The sequence below is a fragment of the Anomaloglossus baeobatrachus genome, chromosome 1 (genome assembly GCF_048569485.1).
Source record: "Anomaloglossus baeobatrachus isolate aAnoBae1 chromosome 1, aAnoBae1.hap1, whole genome shotgun sequence".
Classification (NCBI taxonomy): domain Eukaryota; kingdom Metazoa; phylum Chordata; class Amphibia; order Anura; family Aromobatidae; genus Anomaloglossus; species Anomaloglossus baeobatrachus.
In genome coordinates this window covers 752872548-752889688 of record NC_134353.1, presented here as the reverse complement: position 1 = coordinate 752889688, position 17141 = coordinate 752872548, and the positions used below count along the sequence as shown (strand labels likewise).

The window sequence follows — 17141 nt, the reverse complement described above, 5'->3', positions numbered from 1 at the left end:
ACGCCGTTCGGATGCGCTCTTTGTCCTAGTCGCTGGTCAGCATAAGGGATCGCAAGCTTCCAAATCCACCCTGGCGCGGTGGATCAAGGAACCAATTCTTCACACATACCGTTCTGCTGGGCTTCAGATTCCATCTGGACTGAAGGCCCATTCTACCAGAGCCGTTGGTGCGTCCTGGGCGTTGCGGCATCAGGCTACGGCTCAGCAAGTGTGCCAGGCGGCTACCTGGTCGAGTCTGCACACGTTTACCAAACACTATCAAGTGCATACCTACGCTTCGGCAGACGCCAGCCTAGGTAGACAGGTCCTTCAGGCGGCGGTGGCCCACCTGTAGGAAGAGGCTGTATCACAGCCCGTTCATGTGGTATCTTTTTACCCACCCAGGGACTGCTTTTGGACGTCCCACTGTCTGGGTCTCCCAATTAGGAGCGAAAAAGAAGAAGGGAATTTTGTTTACTTACCGTAAATTCCTTTTCTTCTAGCTCCAATTGGGAGACCCAGCACCCGCCCTATCTGTTTTTAGGGTTTCGTTTTTTCGGGTGCACATGTTGTTCACGTTGTTTCTTAAGTTCTCCGATCTAATTATCGGCTTGAATTTGTTTTTGAAACTGTTATTGGCTTTCCTCCTTCTTGCTTTGGTACTAAAACTGAGGAATCCGTACTCCTACGGGAGGGTGTATAGCCAGAAGGGGAGGGGCCTTACACTTTTAAGTGTAGTTCTTTGTGCGGCCTCCAGAGGCAGTAGCTATACACCCACTGTCTGGGTCTCCCAATTGGAGCTAGAAGAAAAGGAATTTACGGTAAGTAAACAAAATTCCCTTCTTTCTTTCTTTTTTTAAAGAGATGTGTCTGAAGAACATAAGCAGCTGTCACTGGAGGAAGAGCGGATTTGGCTGCTCATTCGATCATTAACCTTACGGTTGGTTAGTGGACTGACTACTCTTAATCATACAAATGAGCCGAAGAATTCTGAAAAGGCTACAGAAAATGGAGTATCATCTAAGATTGACACTGTCCGTGCATTATTACACCTGTATGAAGAGGCAGTGGACTCTGCAAAACAATTCCATGAGAAGAAGATTAAGGTAGAGACATGATTTATCTGAAATTAATAAAGAAAACATCATATTTCCTTCTGTCACATTGAATTACTGATACTTATATAATTTATTTCCTTATAGTATCCTTTTCTTGGACCTCCATCATCTCGGCTTGCAGGGTTCTTGGGGAGTGGCAGCTGCCAATGTCAGAAAGGGGCTTTTCAGCTAGTGAGTGATGTTTATGAGCTGGACACATGTGGAATAGGTAAGAGTTTTTCTGATTCTTTTAAGGCTTGTGTTTTTATTTTTCTGAACGTGAAACAACCCGTTTCTCTGACGCCTCATTGGGGGACACAGGACCATGGGTGTTATGCTGCCTATCCATAGGAGGACACTAAGTAGATGCAAAAGCATAGCTCCTCCTCTGCAGTATACACCCCCTGGCCGTGCCAGGCAACCTCAGTTTTAGTCCCTCGCTGTTTGCAGAAAATCCTGCACAGATAATTGAGCGGTGGCGGGGGGAGGGCCCAGAGCTCAGGAACTCACACTGTTTATTTGCTCTGCTTATTTGCTCTAGCTGCATGCTCTGATTGCAGGAAAGCTGGCAGAGATAATCCACCAAGCTGTGTGCTGACTGGAGGGAGGTTGAGAAAAACTGTCACAGAAGCTCCCTTCCCGCCGTTTTTTTTGCTACCGACAGCAGGGGGGCACACTGACTTCTTCTTGGCGCTCTGTTAGCGCTAAGCCCCGCCCCCCACGGGCCGCGATAAGCCCCCCTTCCCCCAGGAAAGCGTGCAAAGTTCTCCACAGAGCTTACTCCTTCCTGAGGACGCAGGGCCATCGGCTGATTCTGGTGAGGTACTTGCTTCACTTGTAGCTCTGCTGAGCATTGCTCCCCGTCCTGGCATACTCCTATTAGGAACATGCAGAATTCTAAGGGTACTAAGAGATTATTCAGCCTGCACTGCCTGCCACGCTGAGCTACCACGTATACACACCTCTTCTCTCTGTGAGTCCTGTGCCCCTATAGACCCCCCCCGCCACCACCGCCGCAACCGTCAGCCCAGAGCCTAGGGCTCCCAGCCCACCGGAATGGGCACAGTTTCTGTCCCAATCCATGGAAAAACTGTCACAGAACCTGGTTTTGGCTATACAATGTCGTCCTCCACACCCTTCTGGGCCCCTGGACGGAACGCAGCCTGAGGATACCCCTATGGAGGATCCTTCTGAGGTAATCCGGGCACATGCTTCACCGGTTGCAGGGATCAGGAAAAGAGCACACGGCCGGGTGTCTCCAGCACTCTCTCATGTCCCCCATGACTCTCCCTCTGGAGCACACAGGGCAGGCTCTCCCACACGCTCCACGGCTTCTGAAGAGCTGGAGGAGGGAGAATGCTGTTTGTACCAGGAGGATTCCTTGGTTTCATCCTCTCCAGATGATCAAACTGCAATAGACTCCCTTATAGCAGCAGTCAATCAAACTCTGCATGTGGAGAATCCCCCATCCACTACCACTGACCATGCGGTCTCCTTTAAGAGGGCAAGGAAACCCCGAAAGGTTTTCGCTGATAACCCAGAGTTTCAGGTTATCCTCACAAAGCAAAGGGAGAAGCCTGACAGGCGCTTCGGTAACCGAAAACTCATGGAGTCCCGGTACCCTTTTGCCTCACCTGCCCCTAAGGGCTGGGCCGATCCGACCTCGGTCGACCCCCCCCCCCCCCCCCCCAGTCTCCCGCCTTGCCACAAAGACGCTCCTGTCTTTACCCGATGGTTCCTCCATCAAAGACCCGACAGACAGACAGGTGGAGCGCCTCGCCCGCTCTGTTTTTGAGGCTGCGGGTTCCTCCTTCTCGCCCCCCTTTGCCTCTGTGTGGGTCGCAAAGGCGATCTCTGTCTGGGCAGACTCCCTTAACACTTCGCTTGAGGAATCCCAGTTCACTCATACCTTCACAGAGGTAACAGCTCAAATTGCCGCTGCGGCGGAGTACCTCATGCAGGCCTCCATGGACGCTGCTACCTGCGCAACGTTTGCCGCCTCAAATACCATAGCCATCCGCAGAGCTCTCTGGCTCTGACAATGGCGAGCGGACTCTGCCTCCAAGAAGTCTCTCACGGGCCTTCCCTTTTTTTCCAGACCGATGGTTTGGCGAACGTCTGGACAAGCTCATTTCTGACGCCACGAGAGGAAAAAGTACCTCCCTCCCCCTACTGAAGTCCAGGACGACCTTCACCAGACGTCCACAGTCCTCGTTCCGCTCCTTCGGAACTCATTGGTTGGTCGACGTCCCGTGCTGTCCCCGCCACCAGCCGCGGACTACAGCTCTCCCCGAAACCCACTTCGTCATGGCAGCCTAGACCAAAACAGTCCAGGACTAGGGAGACTCGTCCACGACGTTTTTCCCCCCTCATGACTCCTTCGGCGCCCTGGAAGACACACTCATTGTAGGAGGTCGACTGCGGCTCTTTCAACACATCTGGGCTTCCGCCTCAGACGACAAATGGGTGCGAGACCTTGTGTCTTCCGGTTACCAGGACCCGACCCCCGAGTCGGTTCTTTCAAACCCCCCAAAGACTCGAAAACGTCGTGAAGCTTTTTTCTCAGCAATCCACTCGCTCCAAACTGCAGGATTGATAATACCTGTCCCGGACGACGAGAAGTTCAGGGGTTTTTATTCCAACCTCTTTGTGGCCCCCAAAAAGGATGGGTCAATTCGACCCATCCTGGACCTCAAACACCTGAACAAACATGTGCACGTTCGGAGATTCAGAATCGAGTCCCTAAGGTCCATTATTGCATCCATGGTTGAAGGGGAATTCCTCGCCTTAGACATCAAGGACGCGTACCTGCACATACCCATCGCCCCAGATCACCAAAAGTTCCTCCGCTTCGCAGTTCAGGACTCCCACTTTCAATTCGTAGCTCTACCCTTCGGCCTTGCCACTGCACCAAGGGTCTTCACCAAAGTCATGGCGGCCACCTTTAGCGTCCTTCACGCCAGGGGAGTAGTCGTTCTCCCTTACTTGGACGACCTCCTCATCAAGGCCTTCTCCTTCCGCGACTGCTCAACCAGCGTACAGATCACTGTGGACACCCTATCCCGCTTAGGGTGGCTAGTGAATCCAGACAAATCATCCCCGATCCCATCACGATCCATCACCTTCCTGGGCATGTCCCTGGACACCCGTCGGGGCTTGATCTATCTCCCCCTGGACAAGGCAATCACTCTTCAATGAGCGGTACGCTGCCTTCTACGTCCTCCGTCTCGCTCCATTCGATTCAGCATGAAGGTGCTCGGCAGGATGGTGGCGGCTATGGAAGCAGTACCCTTTGCTCAACTGCACCTCCGCCCACTGCAGCTAGCCCTTCTAGCGACCTTGGACAAGAGCCCCTTCTCCCTGGACAGACATCTTCACCTGACGCCTTCAGTCAGGTACGCACTCCGCTGGTGGCTTCGGTCCTCATCCCTGTCGAAGGGGAGATCTTTTCTCCCAGTGAACTGGCTGGTCCTGACCACGGACGCCAGCCTCCTAGGCTGGGGAGCAGTGTACCGGCACCACACTGCTCAAGGACGTTGGACGCCCCAGGAGTCTTCCCTACCCATAAACATCCTGGAAATCTGCGCAATCTTCCTCGCGCTCAGGGCGTTCTGCCCTCTGCTAGAGGGTCATCAGATTCGAGTCCAATCGGACAATGCGACAGCTGTAGCCTACATAAATCGGCAGGGGGACACCTGCAGCAAGCCAGCTTATCTCGAGGCCCACAGGATCCTCAGCTGGGCCGAATCGACAGGGTCAGTGATATCAGCGCTACACATACCGGAAGTAGAGAACTGGGCAGCAGACATCTAAGTCGCCAAGGCCTGGCACCCACCCTGTTGCCCTGTTGGGCCTTGGTTCTCGCAGTACCTTATTTGGTTATGACTTTTTTTTTTTTTTCTCATGTTCCTCTGTTGAGGTAAGTTTTTACTGGCTTTTTCTCCTACTGCTTGTGTACTAAAACTGAGGTTGCCTGGCACGGCCAGGGGGATGTATACTGCAGAGGAGGAGCTATGCTTTTGCATCTACTTAGTGTCCTCCTATGGATAGGCAGCATAACACCCATGGTCCTGTGTCCCCCAATGATGGCTAAGAGAAAACGATTTTACGGTGCGTACACAAAAATCCGTTTTTTGTATGCTGTATCTGTGATAAAAGAACATCATAGTCAGACAGAAGAGCTGCACAGATGTGCTTAATGAGCTAATGTGTAACCCTTTAGGGACCGAGCCATTTTTTACCCTTTTAAAGGGAGCCAACCGACAGGGTTTGTCCCTATAAACTAGAGGCAGTGCCATAATGGCGCTAGGATGCTCATTAAAATGATGCCTTTAGATAAGAATTCGAGTCTTGATTGCAGAATAATCCTCCTTCATACCTTTAGAAATTAGGTAATTTGTGCATAGTCTTGAGGATCAGGGCGGGACTTTGTGGGTCGGGTCCTCAGTTATAATTCCTCCTCTTGCCTTGCCTCTTTCTTTAAATTTTGCGGCGCATGCGCATTGATATTGTGATATCTTTAATAACCTGGCCCTGGAATCGGCGCATGCGCGTACCGCTCTTCAGTGATATTTTACTGTGAAGAGGACAGTGAGCGATTGTGGCAAATGTACTGATGAAAAAAAAAATTTCAGTCTGTGCATGCACCGCCGCTGCTCAGCAGTGCTAATGGCGACAGCTCAAAATTTAAATAAAGAAAATGAGGCAAAGCAGGAGGGTTTATGACTACAGAAGACCCGACCCACAAAATCCCACTCCAATGCTCAAGACTGTGCACCAGTGAAGTAATTTCTGATGGTTTACAACAAAGATTATTCTGTAGTGAAGCCTCGGCTTTCTTGTCTAAAGGTATCATTTTAATAAGCATCCTAGTGGCATTATGGCGCTGCCTCTAGTCTATAGGGGAAAAACGTGCTGGTTGGTTCCTTTTTAGTGAGAGCTAAATTTTGGAAATCTGACCAGTGTCGCTTTTTGTGGTAATATCTCTAGAATGCTTCAACAGATCCCAATGATTCTGAGATTTTGTTTTGGGGTTTTTTTCAAGACACATTGTACTTTTAGTGGTAAATTTAGATCAATATTTTTTGTGTTTTTAAGCTTCTCTCACATCAGCGGTATTCTGCCGCACTGACGGGATCCCGGCACAAATGCAATACAGTTCACAGGCATCGCGGCAAGCTCTGGTCACATGCGGTCATGTGACCAGAGCATGTGACAGCTTGTGACCGGAGCATGTGACAGCTTGTGACCGGAGCATGTGACAGCTTGTGACCGGAGCTTGCCGCGATGCCGGTCATCTGTATTGAACTGTACTGCATTTGTGCCGGATCCGGCAGTGCGGCAGAATATCGCCAATGTGATACCAGATTTACTTTAGAAAAGAATTTTGAAAAATGTTTTCAAACTTATTTTCAGATCCTTCAAAAACAGTTGGTCGTCCATTAATTTTAGGTGGTTAGACGCGTTAAAAAAAATAGCGGCAACTTCTCTAATTTTTTGGGGACCTATTCAAATTTTAAATGAAATTTGAGGGGACCTGTATATTCCCCCAACGTAATAGTTTTAAATACCGCACCCCTCAAATACTTAAACAGCTGTCAAATTATTTTTTTAACTCTTCAGGTTCTACACAGGATTTAATGCTAAAAATTGTAATTTTCCCTCTAAAATGTTGCTTTAGCCCCAATTTGTTCACTTGTACAATGGTTATCATGACAAAATGGACTAAACAATTTGTTACCCACTTTCTTCTGAGTGCGTGGATAACACACGTGATCAGAAACCCCTGTTTGGATTAACGGCCGGATTCAGAAGTGAAGCAGCAGCATTTGAATGTCGATTAAACAGGTTGTTGACAATGTGCATTTTCAGTGCCCCTACAGTGCCTAAATAGCAGGAACACCCCACACCCCCACCACCACCAGTTCATCCAGGGGCATAGTGAGCATTTTGAACCCGCAGGTACTACACATGATGATACTACACATTAGGTCATCATAGTAAAAGTTTTTTTTATTCTTTTTGTTTCCACTAAAATGTTGATTTAACCCCACATTTTTCACTTTTGCAAGAGGGAACATGGAAAAATGGACCCCACAGTTTACCACTCTCTTCTGAGTGCAAAGATACCCCACATATAGACAATAAGCTCTGTTTGGACAAACACCCGGGCTCGGAACGGCAGGGGCAATATTTGAATTTTCAAACACAAATTTGATTTCTTTGTAATAGTCATATTATCCATATATATATTATATCGATCTCTCTATCTATCTATAATATATATATCTTCTACTGTATTTATCTAGTGAGTAGTTTGATACCATTTGTTATGCAGTTGATTCAACACAAGTTTGAGAAATTACTATTTGCATTTTTTTTACGGTCACTTTTACGAATTGTTTTGTACGTTGTGAGAAACCTCAAATTTAATTGCGCTAGTATTTTCTATTTTCAGAAATACATTCAATTCAATGTTAACACTTTGAGTACTAGGCACACGCATGTGCCTATAATAGAAGGTGCACCATTTGGTCTTCAGGGTAAAATTGATGGAATTTTGGGACCCATTCCAAACTTAAAGGCAATGATCTACCAAGAAAATATATTTTATGGATTTAATACTCAGAAGATCCATGGCCTTAAAAACACATTTGCTGACCTTAGGTTTGCTAATAAAACAGTTGTCACGCAATTGTCTATATTGTAGGAGGAAAAATAAACTTGACTGGGGTGAAGGGCAAAGTGTTCAAAATATGGAGGAAAGGAAATAAACTTGTACAAAAACGTGAAATTGCAATAGTTTTCTGGAAGAAACGCTTCACTTTTGTATTTTATATATATACACAGTGGTGTGAAAGTGTTTGCCCCTTTTAGTCTTTTTCACGTTTGTCACACTTTAAATATTTCAAGTCACAAAACAAATGTAAATATTAGACAAAGATAACCCAAGTAAACACAAAATGCAGTTTATAAATGAAGGTCTTTATTATTAAGCGAAAAAGAAATCCAAACCTTCAGGGCCCTGTGTGAAGAAGTAATTTTTTTTCTGAAGTTTAACTTTTTTAAAGTGTGTGTCCCATTACATCTGGTGTATGTCACACAGCATTTCAGAAAAAGATCATGCCATCCTTAACCCCTTTACCCAAGCTAATTTTTCGTTTTTTGTTGTTTTTTTATTTGCTCCCCTTCTTCCAAGAGCTGTAACTTTTTTATTGTTCCATCAATTTTGCCATATGAGGGCTTGTTTTTTTGCTGGAAAAGTTATATTTTTAAAAGAAACCATAAGTTTTACAATATAGTATACTGAAGAAAAAAAAAATTCCAAATGTGGATACATTTCAAAAAAATTGCGATTGCATGATTGTTTTTGAGATATTTTACTTACCGTGTTCACTATATGGTAAAACTGGTGTCAGTCACTTTTTCTTCGGCGCTCCATTGGGAGACCCAGACGATTGACGATTGGGTGTATAGCTACTGCCTCCGGAGGCCACACAAAGCATTACACTAAAAAGTGTAAGGCCCCTCCCCTTCTGGCTATACACCCCCCGTGGGATCACGGGCTGCTCAGTTTTCAAGCTTTGTGCGAAGGAGGTCAGACATCCACGCATAGCTCCACTGTTTAGTCAGCAGTAGCTGCTGACTACATCGGATGGAAGAAAAGAGGGCCCATATAGGGTCCCCAGCATGCTCCCTTCTCACCCCACTTGCGGTTTGTTAAGGTTGAGGTACCCATTGCGGGTACGGAGGCTTGAGCCCACATGCTGCTTTCCTTCCCCATCCCCCTGAGGGGCTCTGTGGAAGTGGGATCTTACCGGCCCCCAAACCCTGAGGCCGGGCTCCATCCACAGACCCAGAGACCCTGCTGGAGGAGCTGAGTACCGTCAGGGACAAGGCCCTGCAACATTCAGGTACTCTGTGTCCCCGCACAGACAGGCCACGCACACTCCAGACTTGCTGGGTGTGCTAGTGCGCCGGGGGCAGTAGCGCTGCGCGCTCGGGTTAGAGTCACTGCAGCTTAGCTGAGTGATTTTATGTGTTGGGAACTACCGCGCCGGCCGCTCCGGGAGCGGCGGCGCGGCTGGGACTTGTAGTGCGCCGGGGACTCGCGCTGACCGCGCTTTTACGGCGGCAGCGCTCATAAATCTAGTCCCCGGCTTTTGCGGCCTAGCTCCGCTTCGTTCCCGCCCCCACCCTGTCAATCAGGGAAAGGGAGAGACGCTGTTCTATAGTCAGCGCCGAGGGCTGGAGTCTTATTTACATACTCCAGCCCTCTCACTGGGCACTGTGGGACGCAAGTTTCCCGCTCTTGGTCTAAACACGCCCAGGGCCCGCCCCTCTCCACAGGACGACGGCAGCCATTCCTGCATGCAGTCTGGCTGGAGAACGGACACAGGCTCTGGGGGACTCAGACAAGGGGCTCTGGCGACCACACACCCGCGTTTATGCGGGCGGTAAGCTGCACATAAGTGCTGGCCCCACTAGTGCCACAGTGTTATTTGGTGCACTTTTTCCCTGTACCATATATATTTATATTGCACTGTACGGTCGCTTCTTGGCTTATACCCTATATTGCTCTGAGGAGACAACAACATGTCATCCGCAAAACGCAAGGGTGCCAAGGCACAGGCGGTATGCACTGCTTGTGCCGCATGTGGGGCTAATCTACCGGCAGGTTCCAATGACCCCCATTGTGTGCAATGTTCAATCCCTGTGCCACTTCGGCAGCCAGAGTCTATGGTAGTAGTGGCCCAGGCAGAGACGCCTGTGAACCCTGCCCCGGTGACGGGGACAGAATTTGCAATTTTTGCTGATAAGATGTCTGTGACTATGACAAAAATCCTGGAGACCTTGCAGTCCAGGCCAGTTACTCAGACCATGGACACTGCTGTGTCTATGCTCCCCGGTCCCCCTCAGTTGGAACTAATCCGTACTTCAAGGGGGTCCCAGGCATCACAGGCTGAAGACTCTGACTCGGATGACAGTCCCAGGCAGCCTAAGCGGGCTCGCTGGGAAAGACCCTCGACGTCATCACACTGGTCAGGGTCTCAGCGAGAAGAGTCTCTGTATGAGGAGACAGAGGTGGGTGATCAGGAATCTAATCCTGACACCGCTCTCAATCTAGATACCCCTGATGGTGACGCTATGGTAAATGACCTTATAGCGGCCATCAATAGACTGTTGGATATTTCTCCCCCAGCCCCTTCAGCAGAGGAGGCAGCTGCACAGCAGGAGAAGTTCCATTTCCGGTATCCCAAGCGTAAATTGAGTACTTTTCTGGACCACTCTGACTTCAGAGAATCAGTCCAGAAACATCATGCTTATCCAGACAAGCGTTTCTCCAAACGTCTTAAGGATACACGTTATCCCTTTCCCCCTGACGTGGTCAAACGCTGGACCCAGTGTCCAAAGGTGGATCCCCCAATATCCAGGCTTGCGGCTAGATCCATAGTTGCAGTGGAGGATGGGGCTTCACTTAAAGATGCCAATGACAGACAGATGGACCTTTGGTTGAAATCTGTCTATGAAGCTATCGGCGCGTCGTTTGCTCCAGCATTCGCGGCCGTGTGGGCACTCCAAGCTATTTCCGCTGGTCTGGCACAGGTGGACTCTATCATACGTCCAGCAGTGCCGCAAGTGGCGTCCTTAACTACGCAAATGTCTGCGTTTGCGACCTACGCTATCAATGCGGTACTGGACTCTACGAGCCGTACCTCAATGGCGTCCGCCAACTCTGTGGTTTTGCGCAGAGCCTTGTGGTTAAAGGAATGGAAAGCAGATTCTGTTTCCAAGAAATGTTTAACCAGCTTGCCACTATCTGGAGACAGACTGTTTGGTGAGCAACTGGCTGAAATCATTAAACAGTCCAAGGGTAAGGACTCCTCCTTACCCCAGCCCAGATCAAGCAAACCTCAACAGAGGAAATGGCAGTCGAGGTTTCGGTCCTTTCGAGGCTCGGGCAAGCCCCAATTCTCCTCGTCCAAAGGGACTCAGAAGGAGCAAAGGAGCTCAGATGCCTGGCGGGCTCACTCACGCCCCAAGAAAGCAACCGGAGGAACCGCTTCCAAGCCGGCTGCCTCATGACTTTCGGCCTCCTCTCTCCGCATCCTCGGTCGGTGGCAGGCTCTCCCGCTTTTGCGACATTTGGCTGCCACAGGTCAAGGACCGGTGGGTAACAGACATTTTGTCTCACGGGTACAGGATAGAGTTCAGTTCTCGTCCTCCGCCTCGGTTCTTCAGAACTTCCCCACATCCCGACCGAGCAGATGCCCTTCTGCAGGCGGTGGGCTCTCTAAGAGCAGAAGGAGTGGTGATCCCTGTTCCTCTTCAGGAACAAGGGCAAGGTTTTTACTCCAATCTCTTTGTGGTGCCAAAAAAGGACGGCTCATTCCGTCCTGTTCTGGACCTAAAACTGCTCAACAAGCATGTGAACGCCAGGCGGTTCCGGATGGAATCCCTCCGCGCCGTCATTGCCTCAATGTCTCAAGGAGATTTCCTTGCATCGATAGACATCAAAGATGCTTATCTCCACGTGCCGATTGCTACAGAGCACCAACGCTTTCTACGTTTCGTGATAGGAGACGACCATCTTCAATTCGTAGCTCTGCCATTTGGTCTGGCGACAGCCCCACGGGTTTTCACCAAGGTCATGGCGGCAGTGGTAGCAATCTTGCACTCTCAGGGACACTCGGTGATCCCTTACTTAGACGATCTGCTTGTAAAAGCACCCTCTCGAGAGGCATGCCAACTCAGCCTGAATGTTGCGCTGGAGACTCTCCAGACTTTCGGGTGGATCATCAACTTTTCAAAGTCCAATCTGTCACCGACCCAATCACTAACGTATCTTGGCATGGAGTTTCATACTCTCTCAGCGATAGTGAAGCTTCCGCTGGACAAGCAGCGGTCACTACAGACAGGGGTGCAGTCTCTCCTTCAAGGTCAGTCGCACCCCTTAAGGCGCCTCATGCACTTCCTAGGGAAGATGGTGGCAGCAATGGAGGCAGTCCCGTTTGCGCAGTTTCATCTGCGCCCACTTCAGTGGGACATTCTCCGCCAATGGGACGGGAAGTCAACATCCCTGGACAGGGAAGTCTCCCTTTCCCAGACGGCCAAGGACTCTCTGCAATGGTGGCTTCTTCCCACCTCATTATCACAGGGAAGATCCTTCCTACCCCCATCCTGGGCAGTAGTCACGACAGACGCGAGTCTGTCAGGGTGGGGAGCAGTTTTTCTCCACCACAGGGCTCAGGGTACGTGGACTCAGCAGGAGTCCACCCTTCAGATCAATGTTCTGGAAATCAGGGCAGTGTATCTGGCCCTACTAGCCTTCCAGCAGTGGCTGGAAGGAAAGCAGATCCGAATTCAGTCGGACAACTCCACAGCGGTGGCATACATCAACCACCAAGGAGGGACACGCAGTCGGCAAGCCTTCCAGGAAGTCCGGCGGATTCTGATGTGGGTGGAGGACAGAGCATCCACCATATCCGCGGTTCACATCCCGGGCGTGGAAAACTGGGAAGCAGACTTCCTCAGTCGCCAGGGTATGGACGCAGGGGAGTGGTCCCTTCACCCGGACGTGTTTCAGGAAATCTGTTGCCGCTGGGGGGTGCCGGACGTCGACTTAATGGCGTCTCGGCACAACAACAAGGTCCCGACCTTCATGGCGCGGTCTCGCGATCAAAGTGCTCTGGCGGTAGACGCCTTGGTGCAAGATTGGTCGCAGTTCCGGCTCCCTTATGTGTTTCCACCTCTGGCACTCTTGCCCAGAGTGCTACGCAAGATCAGATCCGATTGCAGCCGCGTCATACTCGTCGCTCCAGACTGGCCGAGGAGGTCGTGGTACCCGGATCTGTGGCATCTCACGGTCGGCCAACCGTGGGCACTACCAGACCGACCAGACTTACTGTCCCAAGGGCCGTTTTTCCATCGGAATTCTGCGGCCCTGAACCTGACTGTGTGGCCATTGAGTCCTGGATCCTAGCGTCTTCAGGATTATCCCAAGGGGTCGTTGCCACCATGAGACAGGCTAGGAAGCCCACGTCTGCTAAGATCTACCACAGAACGTGGAAGATATTCTTATCCTGGTGCTCTGCTCAGGGAGTGTCTCCCTGGCCATTTGCATTGCCTACTTTTCTTTCTTTCCTGCAATCTGGGTTAGAAAAAGGTTTGTCGCTCGGCTCCCTTAAAGGGCAAGTCTCGGCGCTATCCGTCTTTTTTCAGAAGCGTCTAGCACGACTTTCTAAGGTGCGCACGTTCCTGCAGGGGGTTTGTCATATCGTACCCCCGTACAAGCGGCCGTTAGATCCATGGGATCTGAACAGGGTACTAGTTGCCCTCCAGAAGCCGCCCTTCGAGCCTCTGAGGGATGTTTCACTTTCTCGACTATCACAGAAAGTGGCTTTTCTGGTAGCGATCACATCTCTTCGGAGAGTGTCTGAGCTAGCAGCGCTGTCATCCAAGGCTCCTTTCCTGGTCTTCCACCAGGACAAGGTAGTGCTGCGCCCCATTCAGGAGTTTCTCCCTAAGGTGGTATCCTCTTTTCATCTAAATCAGGATATCTCCTTGCCTTCCTTTTGTCCTCATGCAGTTCATCGGTATGAGAAGGATTTACATTTGTTAGATCTGGTGAGAGCACTCAGAATCTACATTTCCCGCACGGCGCCCCTGCGCCGCTCCGATGCACTCTTTGTCCTTGTCGCTGGTAAGCGCAAAGGGTCGCAGGCTTCCAAAGCCACCCTGGCTCGATGGATCAAAGAACCAATTCTTGAAGCCTACCGTTCTGCTGGGCTTCCGGTTCCTTCAGGGCTAAAGGCCCACTCAACCAGAGCCGTGGGTGCGTCCTGGGCATTACGACACCAGGCTACGGCTCAACAGGTGTGCCAGGCAGCTACCTGGTCGAGTCTGCACACTTTCACCAAACATTATCAGGTGCATACCTATGCTTCGGCGGACGCCAGCCTAGGTAGAAGAGTCCTGCAGGCGGCAGTTGCCTCCCCGTAGGGGAGGGCTGTCTTTGCAGCTCTAACATGAGGTATTTCTTTACCCACCCAGGGACTGCTTTTGGACGTCCCAATCGTCTGGGTCTCCCAATGGAGCGCCGAAGAAGAAGGGAATTTTGTTACTTACCGTAAATTCCTTTTCTTCTAGCTCCTATTGGGAGACCCAGCACCCGCCCTGTTGTCCTTCGGGATTTTTGGTTTTTTCGGGTACACATGTTGTTCATGTTGAACGGTTTTCAGTTCTCCGATGTTACTCGGAGTGAATTTGTTTAAACCAGTTATTGGCTTTCCTCCTTCTTGCTTTAGCACTAAAACTGAGCAGCCCGTGATCCCACGGGGGGTGTATAGCCAGAAGGGGAGGGGCCTTACACTTTTTAGTGTAATGCTTTGTGTGGCCTCCGGAGGCAGTAGCTATACACCCAATCGTCAATCGTCTGGGTCTCCCAATAGGAGCTAGAAGAAAAGGAATTTACGGTAAGTAACAAAATTCCCTTCTTTTCTCACAGGCCCTGCAGGTTTGGATTTCTGTTTCCCTTAACAATAAAGACCTTCAGTTATAAATTGCATTTTCTGGTTACTTGTGTTATCTTTGTCTAATAAAAATTACATTTGTTTGGCGATCTGAAACATTTTAATTATGACAAACATGCAAAAGAATAACCGGCGGCCGGCTTTTCAGAGAGCAATCAGCTGATCTCCCGGCGGCCGGCTTTTCAGAGAGCAATCAGCTGATCGCTCACGGAAGACGGCTGCCGTGCGAGACATTGATTTTAATGATTAAACACAAGATCTGAGCATGCACAGTGAAAACAAAAGGATTCCGCTGCTCAAAAAACGTTACATGCTGTGTTCCTTCCTGCCGCCCGACGGTCAATCGTTCCACGACTGATCAGTCGCGCGGCGGATGCAACGCAAGGGCATCAGTCGCAATCCGCCGCTCATACGAAGTATATGGGACACAGCGAAATCCGCCAAACGGATTGCGTTGTTTATCAGAGCGGCGGATTGTGACTGATCCTAAACAACGGAAATGTGAACCTAGCCTTACTGTTCGGAAGCTGCTCCTGGTAAGTGAATGAATATGTTCCATATGACAAATCAGTAGATTGTAGCACTCTACACTAATACTGTACATGCATTCAGTGTACGTTATATTGTCTGGAAACCTCTTTAGTTGCCCGGGCTTTTGTGCAGATTTCACCTTTTGGGTGTGTTTTTGTTTTACAGTCGCTGGCAATCTGTAGTATTGGAAACAAGCCTGCGCTCCTCTACAGTTTCTGTTTGCTTTATAATCTGTATAGTGTCCCTCCTTTTCCTCTAAAAGCCACTTCAGGTTAATTATCCCCCGGCCTCCAGGTTCACTCTGGCATTATTCACATACTTTAAGATTATTCTTTTCTCCTGTAATAAAAACTTCACTCAAAACTTTTCAAGGTACTAATGCCTCAGAGATCAGGTGATGTTTCCATGATGTGCATAAGTTAGGAGTGTGTCCTGCACACTTTTTTTTTTTACCACATTTTTATTGTGTGTGCCGGCTTTATTTTACTTGTTTTACTTAACTTTTGCAGTTTTCACACTGGCCACTGCAGTAGTCACAGCGGGCTGATGCTTCGCCATTTCTGTTGCTCACTTGTCTGTGTTGCTGTGTAAGACACTGAGTGGTCTCATTATTGGAGGATGGTGACTTCTATTGCTGGTGGTCTATAGTATGTGCACAGATAAAGTGGGTATTTTGCCCATAACATTTTTATACAGATTTTCCAACTCCATCCAATAAACCTTCAAGTGTATACAGACTGAAGCAGATCAGGTGAAGTGTATTTGTGTAATGAGGGTTTGGGGCCTAAGGATATCGACACTGTTTGTGAATGTGTGCAGAATTATTAGGATATTTACATAGTGCGTTTTGTAGGGGTTTTTGTTTGTTTGTTTTTTGTGTGTGTTTTATGTACATACTTGTCACAAAAATTTCATGCAAATCCTTATGCCAGCAAAGTCAATCAGAATGCTGAAGTTTTGTGCACACGCTGCTTTTTTTCCTCCTTGTAGATTTGGTGCGTAAATCTGCAGCATGTCAATTGTTTCAGCCTTTCTGCAGCGGTTTCCCACCCCAGAATACATATAAAACCCACTTTTTTTTTTTCTGCCTAGAGATGCAGATTTGGTGCATCATAGTCCTTAACTGCTTGACTGCAAGTTAAGGCCTTTAAAGATGAGAATGACATGACCCCTTCCTCACCTGACCTAAACCCTAACGAGAACTTGTGGGCCCTTCTTAAACAGGAGCTTTTTGGTGTCCACCTCTCTGAACAGCGTCTGGTAGGATGAGGTTGGTGCTGCCCAAAAAGTTGATTATCAATAATTAAGTAACTGACCGACACCATGGTTTGAACGCTTGTGACTGTCAACCAAAAAAGCCGCCCTTTTTTTCATTATGGATTTATTTATTTTTTTTGTCATTGTACACTGAGTTGTTTATTATTTTTACTTTAACAGATGAAAATAAACAATTCATATGGAAATCTAATTGTCCAATAATTCAGCACACAGATATGCTCCTAAAGGCCCCGTCACACTAAGCAACATCGCTAGCAACATCGCTGCTAACGAACAACTTTTGTGACGTTGCTAGCGATGTTGCTGTGTGTGACATCCAGCAACAACCTGGCCCCTGCTGTGAGGTCGTTGGTTGTTGCTGAATGTCCTGGGCCATTTTTTAGTTGTTGCTGTCCCGCTGTGAAGCACAGATCGCTGTGTGTGACAGCGAGACAGCAACAACTAAATGTGCAGGCAGGAGGAGCCGGCTTCTGCAGAGGCTGGTAACCACAGTAAACATCGGGTAACCAAGAAGCCCTGTCCTTGGTTACCCGATATTTACCTTTGTTACCAGCCTCCGCCGCTCTCACTGTCAGTGCCGGCTCCTGCTCTGTGCACATGTAGCTGCAGCACACATCGGGTAATTAACCCCATGTGTGCTGTAACTAGGAGAGCAGGGAGCCAGCGCTAAGCGGTGTGCGCTGCTCTCTGCACGTGTAGCTGTGTGCGCTGGTAACCAAGGTAA

At 49.1% G+C, this 17141-nt stretch overlaps 1 protein-coding gene across 1 annotated transcript in view; it reads left to right on the top strand.

Moving 5' to 3' along the window:
- NAA25 (N-alpha-acetyltransferase 25, NatB auxiliary subunit) overlaps positions 1 to 17141 on the top strand; it is a 142300-nt gene that overhangs the window by 107400 nt on the left and 17759 nt on the right. The window contains exons 18-19 of the mRNA XM_075323880.1: positions 842 to 1085; positions 1182 to 1305. Of these exons, the coding sequence (XP_075179995.1) occupies positions 842 to 1085; positions 1182 to 1305 (368 nt within the window). The remainder of the gene's footprint in view (positions 1 to 841; positions 1086 to 1181; positions 1306 to 17141) is intronic.